This window comes from Uloborus diversus, chromosome 3, assembly GCF_026930045.1.
Source record: "Uloborus diversus isolate 005 chromosome 3, Udiv.v.3.1, whole genome shotgun sequence".
In the NCBI taxonomy this organism is placed as follows: Eukaryota; Metazoa; Arthropoda; class Arachnida; order Araneae; family Uloboridae; genus Uloborus; species Uloborus diversus.
The window spans coordinates 162,754,449-162,777,546 of NC_072733.1; the positions used below are offsets into that span (position 1 = coordinate 162,754,449).

The 23,098-nt window shown below is 33.2% G+C and overlaps 1 protein-coding gene across 1 annotated transcript in view; it reads left to right on the plus strand.

The window, feature by feature from the left end:
- Nucleotides 1–23,098, plus strand: part of LOC129219238 (focal adhesion kinase 1-like) — a 246,263-nt gene that overhangs the window by 169,622 nt on the left and 53,543 nt on the right. The window contains exons 20-25 of the mRNA XM_054853564.1: nt 101–305; nt 3,381–3,460; nt 5,256–5,287; nt 5,365–5,538; nt 10,180–10,314; nt 16,961–17,078. Of these exons, the coding sequence (XP_054709539.1) occupies nt 101–305; nt 3,381–3,460; nt 5,256–5,287; nt 5,365–5,538; nt 10,180–10,314; nt 16,961–17,078 (744 nt within the window). The remainder of the gene's footprint in view (nt 1–100; nt 306–3,380; nt 3,461–5,255; nt 5,288–5,364; nt 5,539–10,179; nt 10,315–16,960; nt 17,079–23,098) is intronic.

Here is a 23,098-nt window from a genome sequence, read left to right on the forward strand (position 1 = left end):
AAGTATTTTTTAAATAAAAAATTATTAAAAACTGCCATTTTGCATCTTGTTTGAAATACTAGTTGATTTCATGTTTCCTTTTCTTTTTTTCATTTTAAAGGTGTTTGCATGTGGGAAATTTTAATGTACGGTGTAAAACCATTTCAAGGCATAAAAAACAATGACGTTATTGGAAGGATTGAAAATGGAGAACGATTACCTTTGCCTCCTAAGTGTCCACCTCATCTTTATAACTTAATGTCCTTGTGTTGGGCATATGAACCGTCCAAGCGTCCAACATTTAAAGAAATCCGCTGTGCATTAGGGTAAGATTTGTTTTAAGTTAATGAATTGTTATTTAATGGTAGTTGAATTTTAAAACTTTTATTTAATACTAACCTGGGAGGTCTTAATCTTATTACAGTGGCAAAAATAGGCTTGTCTAGAGGGATACAAATCAATATATCAGAGAATGTTTAGTTAGTTGTCTTGTAGATGAGGCTTTACCAAACTCAAAATTTTTAGTTCTGATGGAAATAGGATTTTCTTTTGACATTAATTCAGACAGTTCTTTTAGCTTTCTATAGTGGCCAACATCAATCTAGCCAGAGAAAGACCCAAATGGTAAAAGGATCCCCCCCTCTCTCTCCAACCCCTAGATCTTCATGTTAAGTCCATTATCCTGCTCTTGTTGATTTTCCAAACTCAAATTTGTATTTTTTATAGCAATGGACTTTTTTCTTTCAAACTGATTATTTTAGTGTTTACTTTATTCTTGTAAGTAGTGAATAACTCATTCAATTTTTTGCTTTCAGTTAAATTCTGAATTGGAATTTAAGAATTTTACCTCTAATTACAATCAAGAGACATATAAGAATCAGGCAGAAATGAGGTGTCAAGATACTCACTGTTTTTGATTTTGCTGAAATTTTTATTGTACATTCTTCTAAGGCTTTCAGAAAACATATTTTTGTTTTCTCTCAAAAAATTTTTGGGACCTGTTAAAATTCATAAAGTGGATTCTGATGTAGAGAAGTTTCTCCAAATCTGCATTTTTAAAATTTTGATTAGTGCTTTGCATTGAGCGTCAGTCAAAGAAATTCTTATGATTACATGACCTTTAGTACCTAAATTGAACTATATTGTAAGTTTTGTGGCTGACTTTCTGGGAAGCCCCTTAGGGGTGACCAAACTTTGTCCAAAAAAGGTAAAAAGTGCCATGTTTGGGACTATCTGGTTCCCTACACTCATAGGCTCAACCTTAGTTTTTGCCTGAGACTTGTGTAATAGTATGTTGAAAATATTTAATGAGCTCCGCAGTTGCATGGATTTAATAAGCTCATTAATTACATTGATTTCTCTTTTAATTAATTCTTGTTACTTAATTTTACTTATACAAATATAATTGTGATGACCAGCAGCAGGCTCCATCTAGGCTGGTCCTAGCTAATTTATTAGTCCCCAATGAAGATCAATGGCCCTCTTAAAGGTATCCACCCCATTGCTCGTTACCCCCCTCTTCCGGTAAGCTGTTCCAAGTGCCCACAACCCTACTAAGGAAGTAATTTTTCCTAATTCCCTGGCTAGCCTGATATTTGAATAGTTTAAAACAATGACCCCTTGTCCTGCTTTCTATGCGAAAATTTAACCCATTAACGTCTTTGATTTTGATAAATTTAAACAGCTGAATCATGTCTCCTCTGACTCTCCTTTGCTCCAGGCTAACATATTAAACCTATTAAGTCTAGTATCATAGTCTTAATCTTATAGTCCCCTTACTAGTCACCCTTCTTTGAACCAGGAAATATCTTTCCAGCATACTCAAATGAGGTCTTACTAAACTCCTGTATAAAGGCAGAAGAAGTCTTAGATTTGTTTGAAATCTTATATATTATTTCCGTAGCATTTTTTTTTTTTTGGTTACCACATGAGAACTTCCTTATCTTTTTATCAAATTACATGCTTTACCCCTTATTTTAAAGCTTATCGTGCCAGCTATTGACGAAAAAGACCCACTGTCTAAATATTGTTTTTGTGTCAAAAAACAACGTTTTTTTTCCCAATTTTTATTCAAAAGCTATGATTCGGTGGCGCAATTGTACAGAGGGTTACGCTGGAAACGCGAAGATCAAACGTTCGATCCTGCTATGGTTTTTTGTCATTTTTTTGACTCTTTTTCACCGTTTAATGTTGATTCAATTGCCTAGGAAAATACAATCTAAATTCATGGTAGGATTTTAAACTACAGTTGTATTGTTGCATTAAAACCGGAAAAGAAAAGGTTTATTTTAGAACGGTAATTTTACATGAATAACATTTCTTAAAGGTGCTTTTTTGTTGTTTCCTTAATGCTTCATAAAAGTACGAAAGTAATTTATCATTTCATTTTCTTTTAAATCATAAAGAAATAACAATTCACTTTGTGCCCGTTTTTTGAAATTCTTTTGGATTTTCTGCTGACAAGCCCCGAAAGCTTCATGCAGGTAAAACAGTAGATCTGTTTTTTTAACCCAAGCATTCTGTTGGCTTTGTTACTTGCAATGCTGCACTGTTGACTCCCCCCCCCCCACCTTTATGCTTTTTCCTACTGTCATAAAGCTTAAAATGCATTTTCAGGAGTTTTGAAAAAATTCCGGAAGAGAGCCACTTACCATCCCTTCCTCCCTTAATTTGGCCAAACATAGCTTAAAATAGTGTTTTTGGGGGCTCCATTTTCAACCCCCTGGACTTTTTGTTGCCTCAAGTGTGCTAAAGATAGCTTTAAAATGTGGTTTGAAAACTGATAATTTTGTCCCACCGAAGACAGCTTAAAATTGAGTTGTTAAACTCTCAATAAATGTCGCATTTTTCGGAAAGAGTGACCAAATCTTCCCATCCCTTAATGTCACCAAACAGCACAAAAGTACAGTTTTAGGCCTTGAGTCTTGAAACATTTCTAAGTGATAAATCCCACCCCATCCCTTCACATCTCATCTTTTAGCCTAATATTGATTATTGAGTTTTCATAACTTGAAAACCAACAAATTCTTGGGGGCGGTCAAGCTCTGACCTTTCCTACAAAATGACTAGAGATGAAAACATCAGAAAAAAACGGAAAATTTCCAAAAAAAACAAAAAACAAAAAAACAAAAAAACAAAAAAAAAACGTTTTTTTTCCGAAGGGGTTAGTTTCCGCTCCAGAAAAATTGAAAAATTATTTTTTTTCAACTTTTGAAGAAATTTTAATTTTCAGGAAAAAGTGATAGAAATTTCTCATATTTAAATTCTGATGCAATTTCCTCCCCCCTCCTTGTATGTTAAAATACTGTCTAACTTTGAAAATGCAAGTTGTTGTACGACAATATAATTTACATGTAGATCAAAAAACATTTAATACTTTTTGCAAAAATTTGTTGTTGCAGACAAATTTTAGAAGAAGAAAAATCTCAGCAAGCCGAAGTTTCCAGAAGAGAAAATCGTCGTATTCAAGCCATGTCTTGGGGTGTGTAAATTAAAAATTTTATCTGTATCTCAATGTTGGAAAATGAAATGCTTTAGTTTAGTTCATGCAAATAGGCATGCAAGCTATTGATTACAGGGATCCATTATGAGTGAAGTAGAATCAGTTAATCTGGGTGTCTTATTTAGCCAGTACTTTATGTTTAGTCCAGCATTGCAGCATAGCAAGTAGCAATGCTCTTGGATTTAACAATTGGTTGATTTCAAACACTATTGTTGGGAAACATGTAACTTCCTTAAAAAGTTTGGATTTTGTGTACGTGAAGTGCAGAATGAGTGTATGTTGTATCCGTGCAGGTCCACATTTGCTGTTTTATCTTACAGCAGTTTAGTAAGAGCAAATATGGAGTATACAGTTTTGTTTTGGTTATGTTATCATAAGAAGGACATTGCATTATTGGAAAAGACTTTGCGAGGGCTACGAAATTAGTAATCGGACTTTTAGCTTTAGATAAACATTCCAGATTCGAAAGGCATTCTGTATATCTCAAGGCATTTTTAAATATGGCCCATTGGCCAAAAAGTTTGGAGACTCCTATTATAGACAACTTGCTGTATTGCCCGGCTTTGCCCGGTTTACCTTGAAAATAAAAATTGTGTCAAGTGACGTATGTTCAACAATCAGGTTTAAATAAATAAATGAAAAAAAGAAACATCATGCAAAATTTCCCTCCCAAGCGATTCTAGATATTAAAATACTTTTAAGAAATTAAATCAAGAAAGATAGATTTTAAAAGCGTAACTATGGAAACACAAAATAAAATAAGTTTAAGGAATTAAAATGCAAAAAATGGTTAACAATTTGAATAGAAATGAGATTTTTTGAAACTGATTTAAAAAGGCTTGTAACTTTTTTTCCTTTCGAGAAAGAAGCTTAATTTTTCGACCATAGGTTGAGATAGATCTGGAGTAAAAAATGTCACTTTTTCCAATAGTGTCAAAAAGAAAACTGAGACGATTCCTTCACTTTTTATTGATAGATTTAATGAAAAAAGTAGTGCCTAAATTTCAGCTAAGCCTAAAAAAATTCGAGCTAAAAATGCAAATAACTCCCTCCGTAGTTAAGTTAGAGCATTGAAGCAAGTTGCGTAGAACACGGAAAATTCTACCCTTTCCAACAATACGTATTATTAATATGTGGATGTAATTTTTCACCCTCATATTTGGGAATTTACGTGAAAATTGGGCCTAAATTAGAATAAAAAAATAACTTCTCATCAAATTTTTTTTGAACCATTCTGCAAACCTTTCCAGTGCTAAAAAAAAGATGCTGTGAAAATTTCAGCAAAATGGGCCAGGTGGTTCTCGAATTTTGCACGTTCAAACAAATAGACGCTTTTTGGGGACTTCATTTTATACTATGTAGAGATAATAGATAATCAGAAAAAAATTGGGTATGGTGATAGGGGATCGGAACTCCTTGGACAACCTCCTCGTGATGTTGTTCACTGACTAACTATATTTACAAATATTTAAAGTGAGCACTATGAGCACACTGGGAGGGGTGTGTGGGGGGAGGCATAATATTTTCAGTTTTGGAAATTTTTCCTAGCTTTCATCATGGTTGTTTTGAAGATTTATCATTGTTGATTGAGGCACATTTCTAAAGGTTTTGCAATCCATTTAATCACAGGATATTTGTTTCTTGTACTGTACATTTTTTAGTTGTATATTTGAATTTGTCTTATTTTATGTGTGCTATTTTGTGTTTTAAAAACAAATGATGCTGCAATTGAATTTCTGTAAGAGTTTTTTCAATTTGTTTTTCTTCTTTTTAGGCTCTTCAGGCTCTGATGAACCACCGCCAAAGGTATGTGTATTATGATTTCTTTTTAAGCTCTTGGTATGTTTTTAATATCTTTTAAAATCATTTTTTTTAAACTGTAGCCATCTCGTCTACCTCTTGACCGGAACAGCATTTCAAGCTCCCCTCCAGCTCTATATAATCTAGTCCATTCCACAAATTTCTTATTAGATAATGAAGGGCTTTACATGGAATCAAATGACAACTCTTCAACTCAAACTTCTTTTACAGTTCCTGTACAGTGTAGTATTAATAAGGTAACATTTGTTTTTTGATCCTTTTAATAGTGGTGAATTCAGGAATTTGTTGTCACTCTGAAGTAGTGATTGGAAGTAGTGTGCTACAAGTAGTGACACTAATGTAGTAGCTACATTTTTTACTAGTTTGTAGTGTAGAGCACTACTTTAAAAAAAAAAAAAGTAGATTAGCCAGTAGACAGATTCAGAAACATAGTTTGTAGCGAGTTCTAAAAAATACTTTTTAATTGAAAAACAAGAAAAGAAAGAAAAACAAGAAAAGATTTCAATCTATCTGACTGATGCAAATCGTACATCAGAAGATGCAATGAGAAATAAAACTCATAAAAATACAAGCTGACCTCAGACAAATTATTTACGTGTAATCTGTTTGATGCCATTAGTTTGTTTAGCATTGAAATTTTCATGTTTTTGCAATATTTGACTTGAACTGAGCATGGCTTAGAAAGAAAATCAGATTTACTGCCGATTTAGTACCATGTTTGTTTTCTGGAGACAGAGAATGTCCTGTGGATGAACGTTTTAGATTTCAATTCTTAAATATTATAGTTTTTGAGACTATTGTCCAGACCCCTAGCTTGAAGTTCAAAATGAATTTGTATAATGAAAAATTAAAGTTTTTCTCTTTTGTTTAAAATATGTTTTTCATCATGTAATCAATTTTATGTATATGAATGTCTTTGAAAAATTTAAATCAAAGCAGCTACATTTTAAAAGTAGTTTGTCGTCTCTATATTTTGAGAAAAGTAGTTGTACTGCATTTGTAATGTCATTGTTGTAGTTCGTTACAAAATAAATGTAGTTTTTCCGACCTCTTCTCTGAGGTGTAAATCACAAAAGCTAATTTGCAACATGACTGTAGCATGCCAGGGTGTTGGAAAAGGAGGCTGGGACCGTGTCTTTGATCTTCCAGTTTCGCCGCTTCGTGGCTAAAGGAGGGGGAAAACGGCCGTCTCTGACGTCCTCCTGGAAGCAGTGACTTGCATATTTCCATAGCTCAATACTGGTTTGCATCTTCAATTTTAATTTTTCTGCTCGCACTGTTTATCGCACGGGCTCCCCTTGCCCGTGCCCTGGGCATGACATTTCCAAGAAACAGGAGAATTTTTCATACTTCATTTAAATTATTTTTCAAAAACTATCCCAGTGCTTTGAAATAAATTCTTTAATTTTTAGTATTCCTTCCTATGTTGTTTTCCCTTTTTCGTTCGGTGAGGGGGAGGTGTAGTTTATAATGAATTTAAAACACAGAAGCAAAAATAAAATAACTAATGACGAAAATTAAGAGCAGCTGCAACATAGGTTTTGGTATAATTGGAAAAAAAGGGGTCAGACAGTGATAGGGGCGGATGGGCCCGCGGGCCGATGCGCCCTCAGTGCACCTTCGGTATTATTATTTTCTTTTTTGCACCCTCAAATTTGTGTGACTTCGTTTTTTTTTCATTCATTCTTTCTTTTTCTTTCTTTTTTTTTTTTGCACCTCTTCAATCCTGAGCCTCTTCTTTTTCTTTTTTTTTTCTTGCTTCCTTAAACCTAAGCTCAGTTTTTCTTTCATCCCTTGAACCTGTGTACCTTCGGTTTATTTATTTTATTTTACTTAATTTTTTAGGGACTAAAACCTGTGCACTTTAGGGGTGTGTCCCCCCTTAAACTTGTGGGTTTTCGAGGTTTTTTTTTTTTGAAACCTTTGGGAGTCAAGGTTGGTTCTATCTTGGGGAATCCTGTTCGCCCCTGAATAGTTATGGATTTCAGAGTGGTTTTTTAAAAATTACCTATGAATTTGAAATGTTATGCACTTTTTTGTTAGTTCATAATCAATGATGTTTATTGAATGAAATTATTTAAGAATGTAAATTAATTGGCGATTAATAAAAAATATGCATATATTTGATGACTTGTGCATCTTTTCATTTCAATTCATATTAATTCGTATCGCTTCATAATTATTTCCGTTTTATAGTTGTGTACCTGAGTGGTTATTCTTTATTTTTTTTCCGAGTTTAAAATCTTCTTATGAAACATACTTACCTGTACACAAGAAGCAAAATATTTAACAAAAATTGCTTAACATAAGTTCGAAATTTCTTCAATTGAGCATCAAGTCGAAAACATGAAAGGGTTGGCGGTGCATCTCTTTGATGTTCAGTTTCGTATAACGCATATTTTTCCATCTAGAGTTGCGCATATATTCTACAAATGCAATAATTTCAGTATATGTACTTATTATAGCTTATTTCATTTATTTGAATCATAAACATCAGTAATTACATAGTTGATCATACTTTGAATGTTCATCAGTAGTATCCATTTGAAAAGTCACAGCCAATAGTTCTTGGAATATCAGTTTAAAGTAAAGGTTTGATCTTAAAAATATTTCATAGGATAATTTTTTTGAGAGTTTATTAAAGAAACGGTATGTACCAACCAGCTTCTGATATTCCGTACTTATTCCTCTATAGTTATTTTAATATTCTGCAAAAATAATATTTTAATATATGTATTTATTGTAGTCATTTATGTACACAGCTATTTGTGTTTTGAATCAACATAGTAGTTACAAAATCTTTCCATTATACACGAGTAACAGTACTTGGGAAATATCTGCTTGTAATAGCAGTTGCTTTAAAAATGCTTCATGAGATATTTAATTACTTTCATAAAAGACGTATAAATGAAGTATTACCATGTGGTAATCAGTTTCTGAGTATTTGTATTTTTCCCTCTATGATGTTGTATATATTTTTTATAAATGTAAATATATAACTATTTTGAACTAATATAGTTGCTATATATTATTAAATTCAATCATTATTCGTTGAAAAATTCGTTTTTTACTTCTTAGAATTAATATTAATTTATTATATTATTAATATTAATAATGATTCTTTCTCTCTTCTACAATTTTTTGAAGATAAACTTTAAAGTAATGAATAACAGTACTTTCTCTTCCAAATCAGGAAAAGTTTTTTTGAAGCAGTTTATGAATTTAATGACCCAAATAGATTACCATTTTCTTCTAATAAAATCATTTTAAGTTGTAGTCAAACTTGGTTTAGTTTCATAATTATTGTTTGAAATCACTCATGATCAAGTTTTGTTCTTCCATTTTATTTGAATTCAAAATAATTCTCGTAAAATATGGGTGAGACACTAGTATCAAAGAAGGTAAATTAAGACACGAAGACTTAATTTTTTTTTTCTTCCAAATTATGCCTTTATGTCCAAAAATAGGAGCGAAGCAATGCCATTTCCTATTGAAATTGTCTTAAAGTGCTCCGCGAGTGCTTCTGGAGCTACGTCACCAATTTCATTCCCCCACAACCTGTTTCGGTAGATGGTCCAACCCTAGTCTCCTCTTCTAAAGACCCTGGTAGCATACAGTGAGCTGATATTAGATGTCTGCAGAGAATGGGAGTCGGGATGCTAGATAGAACTCAATCCACCATTCTCATCGTTTATAATCCAGAACTTTAACGACTATGCTATGGTACCTGTTTGAGAGGGAGCGGGCAAATGTATATTATATGCATTGATTTGCAGGCCATATCCCTCCCTCCATTTAAGTTTTAATTTTAAAATGCTCACTGTTGTCTCTGTACATAGTATCCTGATTGTACTTGTCACCTATTATTTATATGTTTAAATTAAATGAAATCTGGATACAGTGTTTATGATACAAATTAAGGACTCTTGAGGAATTTTTCGACTCTTGAAAAGTGCTCAAATTTTTCTCTCTGAAGGAGTGAAGTTCCTAAGAAAAACGCGATATATATCCGATATTTATTTTGAAAATAACATGATATTTTTGATAGTTATTTTTTTCAACTACGGTATTTTCAATGTAAAAATTATATTAATCATAGTAATATTGTCCGTTTATTATTAAAAATAACCAAAAAGTAATGTACTATATTTTTTTTTGATGTATTAATACATCCTTAATGTAACAAAGCGATATAATATTCCTTTTTTATTTTATATTCATAATATTATTAGTAATGTAACAGTTTTTATTCATATTAAAAGTGCCTAGTTAAATATTAAACATTGGTCAGAAAAAAAGGAAATATCTTTTGACTGTGCACTGACTAATGCATATTTTTTATTTCTGAATCATATTACTGTGTAAAAGTAGCTAACAGAAGAACAATGAGTAAAACAGCTTACGGTAAATTAACACCATTAAAATTGATAAAATGTTAAATGAAATATTAGATATAAATAATGAAAGAAACCTTAATTTTAATTCTACATATATTGCAATAATAATATTTGAAAATAAAGAGCGATTTTAGGATGCATTTACTATTTTGAAGAGTTTAGTTTGTGCTGATTGAAAATATCGGATATTTTCGATATTTTTGAACCCTGATGTGTGCACCAAGTGCTCTCTGATGTTAGAATTAGAGAGTGAAGTTTATTTCAAAACAGCTCTTGAATTATGTGTTGCTTTTTCTTCAAACTATAATTATTTTTTCCCTTGCTTAAAAGTTTGAGCGTCTGTCAAACATTGTTGCTATTCCTTCTGACTTTACAAAGCCAATATTCTTATGTGAATAACTCAATACTGCTGAGAAATTGGACGCTTTCTTTTGTACCTACACTTATTTATCATTTTAACTGTTTGTTTTGCTTTTATAGGAGTCTAATCAAGATTCAGTGAGTGGAAATTTAGAGAAAAACTTTTTCCAATTGAAACTTCAACAACAAAAAAAGGAATCTGAGGAAGATTCTAGATGGCTTGCTGAAGAGGAAAGCCATTTTACACCTTTTCCCGTAAATCAACTTTTATTAGCTATATTATTTAAAAAATATAAATTGTTTAAAAGTTTCTCCCAAGTTACAAGAATTTGACTCCTTGAAAAGGTCTTGAGTTATGTTTTCCCAATTAAAGGCCCCACAAAATACTTAAAAGTTTGTTAACCTTGAAAATACTTGAATTTTACAATAATTTTAAGTGTGAACATACACTCTCTGACCAACATGATTGTAATCTATATTTTCTATACATTTACACCTAAATAGAAGATAACAGCCAATTGCTCTCTCCTTCAACTGCCCCCCTCCCCCTTGTAGCTCCACTCTTTGTTACAAATATCTTTCATAGGACATTTCATGCTAAACCTAAATTTGTGTAAATTCTTGTGTGTGGGTATATACTTCTGCTCTTACTAAATATTGCAATATATTTGTATCTGACCTTTTTTATTTCGTCTTTCTTTTCTTTTATTATTTATATTTCTTGAAAACTTATATTCATTTTGTTTCTTAAAGAATTCTTAAGTTTAACATATCAAAATTTTAGATATTTTGTTAACCAAACAGGTTCTATGTTTAGAATTTGAGCAGTAATGAGATAAGGAAGAGTCTTTTCTTTAAACCTGAGCAGCTATTTGAATTTTAAAAATAAAAAATATATATTCCAGTTCATAAAAAATAAAATAAATCAAAGAAAATAATAACATTTTTTAATGCATTTTAACAATATACACAGTAGATTTTTACTCTATAAAAATCATTTAAATGAAGAATCAATTTTTTTGTCAAAACATCTTTCAATTTTTAAAAATATTTCAATTTTATTTCATTATCTAATTTATTTTTAATTATTTTGTTATGTTTCTGGGGATATTTTTACTATTTATTAAGCCTGCTTTTATGTCCATATTAATTCCCTTTTCCTTCTATGAAAAAGTAGGCTAAAAAAGGATTTGCAATTGATAAACAGAAGTTAAAGTTAGATTTAAAAAAATAATCGCATATAGATTAGTGGTGCGGTTTGCAAAAGATGATAAAAAATGATGTTTTTACCAATTGGATATTAGCCAGAGTGGATTAAAATTGCAATGCATGTGATCAAAGAGATAAACTGATCAATGTTGGCAAACAAGAAACGGCTCTAACTATGCTACAATATCATTGATGGGAAACACGATAATCTAGCATTATGCTCAGAGTATTTTTCAAAAAAAAAAAAAAAATGCTTGTTACCTTCATAAACAAATGAGTCTAATGATGCTTGACTTTTTTTAACATTAAATCATTAGTTGGCGGAAATTCTCTTGGCTAATGCATCACACTTCGAACTAAGAGACTTGGGTGATAAGTTAAGATTTGTCTGGAGATGTTCTATTCATCAAGAAGATAACTCAAACTTTGCTAACCATGTAATCTGAAGTGAAGATATGGCATGGAGTATCTCCATGCCAGCATAACACAAGATTGAAAATATTCTAAACAGGGACTGTTTTTTCATTTGTGGTATCCATGAGTTTAAGGAGCCATTCCAAAAAGTTTGATCTCATTCAAAATTGTGTCTTTTTATTATTTTGCTATTGATGCATGCTTAGCTAAGTAGTAAGTTTGAAAAATATTTTTTTTAATGGGACTTAGCAGGCATTTAGTATTAAAACCAGCTCAATTCATGATGTTTCAAAAATTACTTTTTCCCAGAATTCAATTCTTCTTGATGGATGCTATCACTTTGCAGAGCATTTTGTAGCACACCGAGCTCAATCAAGTCAAAAACTGCTGTTATAAAAACAATTTTCCATAAAAAACAGATTAATTCGTGAATGCTTTAGACCTCTCCTGTAAAATTTTGAAATGTCAATTGAGCTGGTTTTGGTACTAAATGCTCCATATCTGTATACACTTCCTCCCACTTGAGATTGTCATAAATTTTACTGGTAGTTGAAGAAATGCTTCGCAAGAAGTCCTGTGGGATCCTTTCTGCCCCTTCTTTAAATGAGGTTCGACAAATCCCGGGACCCAAGTTGCCAAGGGGACTAAATAAATTATCTGTGTGTGTATATATATATATACACACAGTAAAACTTCCAGACCCGTTACTGTCCATTATCGTAACAAACATGTAAATAAGGGAAATTAAGATTCTTATTCTCAAAGATTGAAATAGTGTTTAAAGCTATTTTATTAATTTAAAAATAATTATTTTTATGCTTGCCTTAAAATAATTTATTAAAGCTATAAATTAATTTGAGATAAGTGGTTTTAGTTATTTCATTGATTTTTATACAAAATACCGAAATCCCGATCTGCTCTGCAAAATTTTAAATTGCTCCTCAAAATCACCACAGATGCTCTTCAACTTGTTTCTCCATGGTTGGCAACCCTGTAATTTTTATATATATATATATATATATATATATATATATATATATATGAGTAGTTATCAAAATAATGGAAACACTTGAGATTTATAAAGAATTCTTTATTAGTATGGTGTTGGACCACCTTTGGCATTTAATACAGCTGGGATCATGGGTGCAAGACCTTCCGTCTCAGGACGGATTTCAGTCTTGGATAAAATTTCCGAGACGGAGTTCGGAACAGAAAGAAACTCAATGATTTTTTCCCAGTTTTTACTTAAAAAAGAAAAATTGAGTGTTTGAAAAATATGCTTTAATATATTACTGGACCATATTCCATAACCACAAATTTACATCGACGTTCTCTCGGTTTTCCGCCATGAGCTTGTTTTGTTTGCAACGAACATGCTTTTAGAACGTGTTTTTGCCTTTTAGACTTACACCGTTTTATTTTTATTTTTATTTTTTAGGTATAGCTTTGTTATTTCCAACTCACTGCATTGCAGACCGAGGAGTTGCTCGCTATTCTCCCTGGTTTTTTGAAATAATCGGCTCTAATTGAAAATTTAGCCTTTTCTCATGCTATTTTCGATCATCCTTTCATTTTTAATGTTTTCGCCACAGCAAAGTGTGTCCACTTACCAGGTAAAACGGAAACTATCAGAGATTTTGAAGATTTTAATGAAAATGAGAATTTTGGAAATAATCGGGGGGGGGGGGGGGCGGATTTCAAGCTGGTTGGAAACACCAATGGGCTACTCTTCCTGCATTTTGACAAAAACTTGAGGAATCACTAAATTCCAATGTCATTGAATTAACTTAACACTCTAGAATGAAAATATGGAGGGGGAGAGAAAGAAAAGGGGAGAAAAATAACGGAAGCACGAGTTTGCGAAAAAACGCTGCTCTTGCGAAGAAGGGTAAGTCCGCAAATTAACCCATGATACTGAAGTCTTAAAACGTTTATATTTTGGACAATCTAAGAGGGGGGGGGGGGGTTACTCAAGGGCTCCAGTATAAAATATCGAAAAACTGAATTGAAAGTCATTTTTGAATCGAGGAGTGGTGCGATATTTCTCCTCTGCAAGTTCTTAAAAATTTAAAAGTCAAAGTTTTAGGTTGTTTTTAATAATGTAAAAGTGGGGAGGTTTAAAAAAAAATCGAAAACTGGGGTCTTAAAAACACTAGTTTAGGCAATCTTTGGGGAATTTATGAAAGATGGTTTTGGTGTTCTAACATGAAATGTTTTGTAGCTGTTGTATGTAAAACTATTTGAGGCTGTACTTAAATGACGTAAGTGAAAGGGCATTTGGGACCCTCTCCTGAAAAGTGTTTGTAATTGAAATCTTAAAACTTTTAGGCTCTCTTTGGCAATGTCTAGAGGGAGGGAAGGGCTCTCATTAGGCAAAATTCCGAAACTTGAGTCTTAAAAGCGCAATTTTAGACCGTCTTGTGGTTCGGGGTTCCCCTTCCCCAAAAAATATTCAAAGCTGAAGTATTCAGAACTCAGCTTTAGGTAATCTTTGGAAGACTTAAGACAAGGGAATTCGAAGGCTTTCTCGCAATAAGTTTTAGAATTTAAATTCTTAAGTCTTCAGTGATGAAAAGGGAAACCGCAAATTTAAGTCAAATTTAGTGAACTTAGGTGAGGGGGGGGGGGGTCTCTCCCCGAAAATTTCTGCGTTCTGAAGTATTGAAATGCTATTTTGCCTATTGTTGAGTGAGTTAACAGTTTGGGAATTCAGGGGTCTTTCTCGAAACCTTTTCAAAATTGAAGTCCTTATAAAAATAAATCTTAAACAAAAACTTACACTGCGTTTAGGAAACACATTGAGAAAGGGGGGGGGGGATTCCGCACCCCAGCCCAAAATATTTACGAAATTTTAAGAGCTTTTTTTTGGGCTATCTTTGGATGACTCAAGGGGGAAGGGCGTAGGAAGATTCTTTCAGTAAGTTTCCAAAATTAAAGTATTAAAATTTTTAGGTGGTCATGAATCAAGTTTATAGGTAAGGGGGGGTACTATTCCTGCAAAAAAAGTTTACAAACTGAAGCCTTAAAAATTGAAATTTAGGACATTTGTGGTGAACTCAGAGGAAGGGGTTCTGGAGTTGTTCTCTTCCGAAAATTTTTTGATGCTGAAATATTTAAAGCACCACTTTAGGCTATATTTGAGTGCCTTAAGAGATTCCAAAACTGGCATTGTTAAAACCTACAAAATTTATACACATAAATTTTTTCTTAAGCCCGTATGCGGGCGGGGGGGGGGGGGTAAAAATATTTTCCGTCTTGAACACATCACCAAACTTGCTCCCATGGCTGGGATTCGTCCAAGGAATTGATTCATACAAGTGTTGAATAGTGGTCAGTGGAATTTTGTACCAATGTCTCCATTCTTCATGGAGACATTGTGAAAGCTCTGGGAGAGATGCTGGTGGAGGATATCGATTCCGTATCGATTGCTTTAAAATAGACCATAACGGTTCAATTATATTGAGGTCAGGTGACTGTGCTGGCCAAGGCAGATGTTTAACTTCGTCTTCGTGTTCATCAAACCATGATTGGACAAGTCCTGCTGCATGGATAGGTGTATTATCATCTTGGAAAATTCCATCTCCTGCCGGAAACAAAAATTGCATCATAGGATGAACTTGGTCTGGTAAAATGTCTCTATACTTCTCGCCAGTGATCCTTCCTTTTAGGGTTATGACAGGTCCAGTGGAAAACCAAGACATAGTGACCCAGATCATGACAGATCCTCCACCATGCTTGACATTTGGAAGGAGAGCATCACGATCATACACTTGTGCTGCTGTCCTCCAAACGTATACCCGTCCTGTAGTAGAGAAAAGTGTGAAAGACGATTCGTCAGACCATATTACTATCTTCCGGTCATCAATCAACCAGGATTTGTGAGTGTGGCATCACCATAGACGACGTTTAGCGTTAACATCTGTGACAAGTGGGTTGGGAATAGCTACTCTGCCGTAAATATTCTGTTTATAAAGATAATTCTAACATACTCTAACTGTAATCACTGACACTGGTGAATTCAGATGCTGATTGAACTCTGTGGCCACTTTTGCTGCGGTTGTTTGCTTTTTAGACATTACAATCCCCTTTAATACCCGTTGGTCTCTTTCACTGAGCTTCTCCTTCCGCCCACTATTTTGCTTTGCCGAGCTTGTCTTACCGCTCTGTGTGTATGCTGTCATAATTTTAGACACTGTACCTCTAGAAACGCCAAAAAGTTTAGATGTTTCAGTCACACTTGCTCCAGCTAGACGCGCTCCAACAATTTGACCTCTTTGAAAACTTGAGAGGTTTAACATTTCACGTGATTGAAAAAAATCCAAGACTTCCAGAACTTCAATTAAGCTACCGTACACTTCCAGAACATGTACATTGCCATTTATAAGAAAAAACCTGGTAGCTGTTTTAATTCTTTTATGCTTACGAAGCTTATTCAAAAACATTAATTTTATTCACAGGTGTTTCCATTATTTTGATAACTACCTGTATATATATATATACACTCTAAGACTTGATCTTTCAGAACAAAAGGAAAAAAATTCCATTATGAATATAATTTTCTATCTGTTGTTTTGAAAAATCTCTATCTGTTACAAGAAAGTAAGATTTACATTTGTAACCAATTTCTCATGAAGATTTTTTACTTTTCATCTTTAAAGGCATTCCAAACTGAACAAGTATAAATGTTTTGAGGTTTTAATATTTTTGTAAATATTTAAGATTTAAAAGAAATATATTTTTGTAATATTTCAAGGTATGGACTTTCTGACTTATTTTTTCTTGTCTTTTTTTTTTTTTTAATTTAAAAGTTAAGTTATTCATTGCTAAATGATGTGCAAACTAACTGTGTCACACTGAGCTTTTCTATAAGCTCTCAGAAATAATGTCAGACTCTTAAGATTTTAGTTTTTGTCAGAAGCTATGAATCTATTCACAGCATTCATGAAGGCCAGTGGCTGAGTGTGGTCTTATTCATTTTTTTCTTCTTTTATGCATATAGCTTAATCTTCTTATCTAATCATTCTGCTGCATTACTCTGAAATTTTATTTGTTACGTTTATACAGTCATTTATGACCGATTTTTTTTCCCTCATTCAGATAATTCCTTGATCCCTTATTTTTATTGATCTTGAGAGTATAACATTTGAGCTGTAAAATAAGTCTATTTGAAATTTGACTGTATATCAGTAGTGTATTTGGTCTCTAATTAATGTTAAAATATTTTTGTATTAAGTTTAATTTGCTAATCCTTGTTTTTCTATCATTATTGAAATTTTAGGTATCTCAAAAAGGTCCATCTTGTAGTAACCCCTCTGAATTTTCCAATATTGATATAATTCATGCAGGAAAAGAATGTCGTCCTTATCAGGGTGCTAAATCAAGTTCATTAAATGAAGGTAATATTTTTAAAGTGTTGAAAATTTATATATTTGTATTTTCTTATTTGTGTAGATGTTATTTTTGAAATTTACATTTTTTGGGCAATAGAAGTCCTTCTGATGAGTAAATAAAATGTCTAATTCTTAACAAAATCAGATTGTGCATATCATCATGAAAAGTTCTTTAAAATTTCTCCTTATTCCCAAGATTTATGAAAAGTGCATATTATGGCTAAGTTTTTATTTTAAAAAATGACAAGCCAAGCCTTATTTTGTGTTTATATTTGAATTGTTGTTTCATTTGGACTTAGGCATGATTATTAACATTATTCATTTTTAAGCACTACCTTTCAAATATTTAAAATTTAAAAAAATGTTACAAAATGCAGCTAAAATTAATGAGAATTAATTACTTGATAATAAATTCTTGTTCAGATTAAGCGTGAGAATGAGATTCAAATTTTTCTTAATATTTTTCTGTTCAGTTCTGATATAACATGTTGGCTAATTCATTAAAAATGAAATAAATGATTAATTTTATGTTTTGTATTAATTATAAGAAAGGAATATAATTTTCCAATGCTGGCAGTTCACCCCTGATTTTAAAACTTTTACTTTTCACTCACTCTTAGTGTTATCAATTGCAAAACACAGAAACAATGTAATGAGATGCACAAATATTAATGTTTTAAGATTTTGGATACAGCTTCTCCAGTTCTAAAAGGATGAATTTAGAACTAACTTTTACTGCAAATGATAAAACATTAGAGATCCTTCTTTTTTTTTTATTATACTCGTAATAGGGGTGGTGCAGTCTCACAGACCACCCAGAAGTTCATCCCACCACTTCTAGCTCATTTTGAGTCCGATTGAATGGTTTTTGCAATAACTTTTTGTTTGTGACCTTGAACACCTCCCTTGCTTATCAGTATCTTTTGGCAAGTGTATCTGGTTTTAATTTCATTGCATTCTTTAGAAGCAGTCTGTGAGACCGCAACTCCCCTTCAGTGTTTCAGTTTTCGATAGTGGTAGACATGGCTCTTAACGTTAGGACCACAGAGATAGGCTCATTTATCTTATCCGCATTATGCAAGAGATGCAAAATATCCTAGATGAGGTTGAGAGTTGTTTGAAATGTTTCTAAAAGTTACATATTGATTTTGTAGGGACAATGTGGGCTGAATTTTTCCTGGAAATATGGCGCAAAATACTAGTAGTTAAAGGGCTGTCAAATTTTGTGTGACATGATATACCGTATATACTTGTGTATAAGTCAATGTCGCATATAAGTTGCCCCCCCCCCACTTTTTGGAGAAAAATCGGGGAAAAATCGAAAACCCGCATATAAGTCGAGTCCCTGCTTTTAAAAAAGGGAGCGCTTTGTCGCTAATTTTTAATTTAAACCTTCTAAAAAAGAGGATAATGAAATGTAATGGACATTTTTATGTTAAAAAATGTCCGATTTTTATTCTTTGCACCAAAAGGGTTCACTTTTGCAATCAAGATTTTTGCAAAGGGTTCGATTTTACTGTTACAATTTTTTAAATTGCTGCTTTTAATTTGATTATATATGAATAAAATTTCATGCTGTAGCCATTTTACATTATTTTTAAAAAATGAGCAAAAATTCACAAATATAGCGATCCCCGCACTTTTGGCGTAGTTGGATGTTTACTGTAATTATTTATTCTTTATTTCAAAGTCAGACCATGTAAAATGATATCCGAATATTTAAGTATTTACTTTAGCATTTGCTTAAAAGGACTGGACTAAAATTGCGAAAATGTTCACATTTTCGAGTATTTTTTTTTATAAAAAGAATCAGAAAAATTTCGGAAATTCTGCCCTGCGTATAAGTTGACCCCCTAATTTTAAACCTCATTTTTGGTAATGAATATCTCGACTTATATGCGAGTATATACGGTATTCAATTTTCTGGTATTAAGGTGCCACTGGATTGAGATCTAATTTGAAAGTTGCCTACCACTTCACTTCAGATCCTTTTTCGACATGGCGAGAAGGCATGTGCTAAGCTCACATGATTGACAGGCGAGCATCCAATCAGAAAAGGAATTGACACTGCATCTATGACCCCCCTCACATGTTATTTATTAGCTGCCATCCCAATAATGGACAACCTTCAGGCGTTGAGGTTTCTCCTAGTTGCTTTGACTCGTTTACTATTTACTACGCCTGCGGTCACACCGGGGCTTTTAGGAAGACCCTCTGCTTCGCTATAAGACAGGAGACTTCTCGTTGAGTTAGGAAAGGAAACCAAACTTCCACTGCCGCTAGAGAGAGAGAGAGAGAAATTACGATTTGAAACAAAAAGAAATTTTAGTTTTGCAATGAGTTTGTCTTTACTGTTTTCAACCATTTTTGAACGATAAGAAAAAGCATTTAAATGCAAGATTTTTTTGCTAAAAGACTATTTTTTTGAAACTGGAAAAACGTATTAAAAAAATACACACATCCTCACCCCATGGTATGTCCACCCCCTTCCCCTTTTCTTTCAGTTTTGGATAGTTTCATGGCCATAATTTTTATTTGAACAAGAAGGGAGTATTATAATAACCATTAACATTTCCATGAGGGTTTAGAGAGGTGCAACGTTCAAAAGCACGCGTATTTGGAGCAAGGTGAGAATCGTATAGGCATTCCCCCTAAAATATTCAGACGATCATGAAAAATATCTTTTTTCTAGAGGTTTGTTGTACAATTCTTTCACTTAGTAATTCTTTGGTGTAAAACCTGAGTATCGGGCTCACTCCTATGAGCCCCATGTTCAAAAAATATGTTTTAATCAAATTATTTTAATCAAATAATTAAGATTAAAAATGAAATAAAGTTTTTTTTGCATGTAACATTGCTGCTTTTCCATAGCTCACGGATCGCCGTCACTAATAATCACCGCCTCCTAACACTTCTTGATATAGTGATGGGGGCGGTGCATTCCTTTATTGAAAATCTGTGGTGTTTTCATGCCCTATTTAAAACATTTTTTGCAACGGAAAATATTTTTTGGACACGGGGCTTACAGGAGTCCAAAACCCTGGTTCTACCTTGAAAAAAAAAAAAAGGAAAACAAACCCTAGTATAAAAAATACAGCGTATTCGATAATTTTTTAAAAATTAGGAGAACACCACTCTTTCTGATTCTTATGTAAAACGCGCCCCTCCCTCTGATCCAAATATAACCGCTGTTTTCTCCCATCACCCCTACTTATTTATTTATTCATTTGGCCGCACAGTGTAGTTCGTTATTTTCTATTTTTCGCTCCCTCCTGTTCACAGTTCGTGCAAATGAGCAGCATATGCAGCAATGGATCATATTCTCCACCCAAAACCTGGTGACAGGAATACTAATAAGGCGAACCACGTTCTTATCTCTTCTGTCATACCCATTGCTACACTGTTACCTGGTGACAAAAAACTGCTAGTTGATAGCGCTTTATCATCAGTTAGATTATTTGATAAGGATGAAGTCATGATTGAGCTGATAAGTGTTATGTTACATCAAAAATAAGGGGAAAGCCGATATTTGAATTTTTGATCAAATGATTCAGTAAATAAAAAAGGTTGAAAATAAATGAAATGATACTGAACGCACATAGGAATTTTGCAAGGGGAGGTGCAAAATCGAAAGCCTCATTCTCATATCATACCCCCAATTCGCCGTTAAACATATTGACTTGAATTTGTCGATTCTTGAGAACGAAAAACTGTTAAAAGTAAAGTATTGAATAAATAATTAGCATTATTTAACGAAATAAACTTAAATAAATTACCAGAAAGCAAAATAATTTGCGCATTAATTTTTCTCATAAGTAAAAAATGGATTCAGCAAAGCAAATTCATTGTTGCAGAAGCACCATATGATTATAGAAGTTCATAGCATCTCATTTGATGTAATCTGTCGTGAACAGCTGCTCCCACGCTCGTCAAGGTCGCCTCTCACACCCCTCTTGACCCCTGACCCCTGACCGGATGTGGGGGCTCTTTTCGAATGGGGTTGGTGGGAACCGGGTGACGGGACGAAAGGGAGAGATGCGGAGAACGGGACGAGAGAAGGAAGGATGCGAATAGAGCTCCGGGTCTTGTCTCTCGTTTGACTTTCTTGGACAATTCTTTTTCGAACAATCATACTATGCTAGATGTATATAATTCATGTTGAATTGTGATGTGTCCCTTTTTCCTATGTCAATAAAAAAAACTTGGGACTAAAGTGCTGATTCTCACTTACATATCGGAGCGGCAAACCATCCCAAAAATATGGAAACTTACCCAACGCGGTAATCCGAATAAAACGATTATATGAAAGAGCAAATTCGCGACATAATCTGTAACTACAAAGCTAAAAACATGGATTTTTAGTGTATTCATTTATAATCACCAGTCTACTTGTTATAGGCAATCCGTTGTAGGAAAAGCGCACAATATTTTTAAAAATCTTTTAACATGATTTTTTTTTCACTTATTAGAACTGAAATTATTGTTCGAAATTATTTTACATATAAAATACATAGAATTGTAATCAATAGGGGAAAATAAAGCAAGACCTTCCCTTGTGTGCGCCACTGGCAGTAGCGTATTAATGGGGATATTTGGTAGGAGACTGTAATCCCTTCTCACATTTGGTCAAAACTTAAAATCAGATTAAATTGTGGTCTGCAATGGTATGGAAAGGCTTGGAAGAAATAGTTTCTTTTTGCAATCGGGGGTTTTTTATTCTGAAAATTTATTTTTTTCAAATTGAACCAGTCATACATATTTACTTCATTTCCATGATAAGAGGGCTGTGGCCATTAGGGTATGTCATGCGTTAGCGAAAAAATTTTTTTTTTTTGAATTTTGACTTGCACATCTAGGATCTAATGTATTTGCACATGAGAAATTCATTTCTGGTGTTATTTTTGAAAAATATTAAAGTTTAGCTACCGGGAAATGGCAACAAAAAACGCCCGAAAATGCTCATTTTTACTATTTTGCTTCCGGCGTTTTAGTTAATGGATACAGACATTTATTACCATTTAAATCATTTATTTAATAAGTAAAAGGCATGATAAATGTAAAACAAAACAAATTTTAGATACTTCTAGTAGTAAAATACCAATAATTTACAATAATATGCGTACGCGGACAAGTTTACGAACAACATACTTACATTTATATAGTACCTGAACACAATACTGCACATAACTGTTGACATAGTTTTTTTTTCATTAAGTTTCGAACACTTTTAGGAAGTCTTTCTTTGTTTTTAAAGATGGCATTAGTTCTCTGTTACGCAACTGTGTTCGTATAAAACCATCCCTCTTAACCCAACCACACACTGATTCAGCAGCTTCGGTCACTAATTTCACCGCTCTCTCGCAACTTTGGGTATGTAAATTTCTTGGAGTATTGCGTATCTAAACAGTTAAATACGCGTGTGGCACAGATGAGTGGTCAGCTGAGCAGTAGATTCATCAAGGGTAAAAGTAAAAGTTAATGAAATAGTATATTAAAAAGCTTTGTACAGATGTAACACAAAAATTTTCAGAGTATTTCGGTGTCATGGTATTACATGACGACGATAGATTTCTGGAGAATCAAAATGTAAGACCTTCTTCCTCGATGTTTAAAATTGCTAGTGTCTCTTGCATTCCAGCTTTTTTGTAGAAATAAACCCACCCTTTAAGAAAACAAAAAAGGGAATGCCATTCTGTCTTTTGTCGGAAAGTGCAGCTGGTATAAAAATCTTAGGAATGATGAGAGAAATTTTAGCCCAAACGTGCCCGCTGGTCAAAGGTTATCTTGGGGGAGTTTAAATGAGTAAAAGGGGGTGTCACTTCCCCAGATGCAGGTGGCCGTTTCCCCTGAACAACCGGCTGTGCAACGAAGTCAGCAGTGTCAGTTGACCGGAAGCGTAATCCGTTTCAGCCGGAATGATCATCGATACCCGCAGCTCTTTTTACAAAGCATTAAGAAACGAAAACATATTTTTTTGTATTTTGTCAAACAAAAGTACGTTCATTAGAGCTAGTGATGTGGATCGG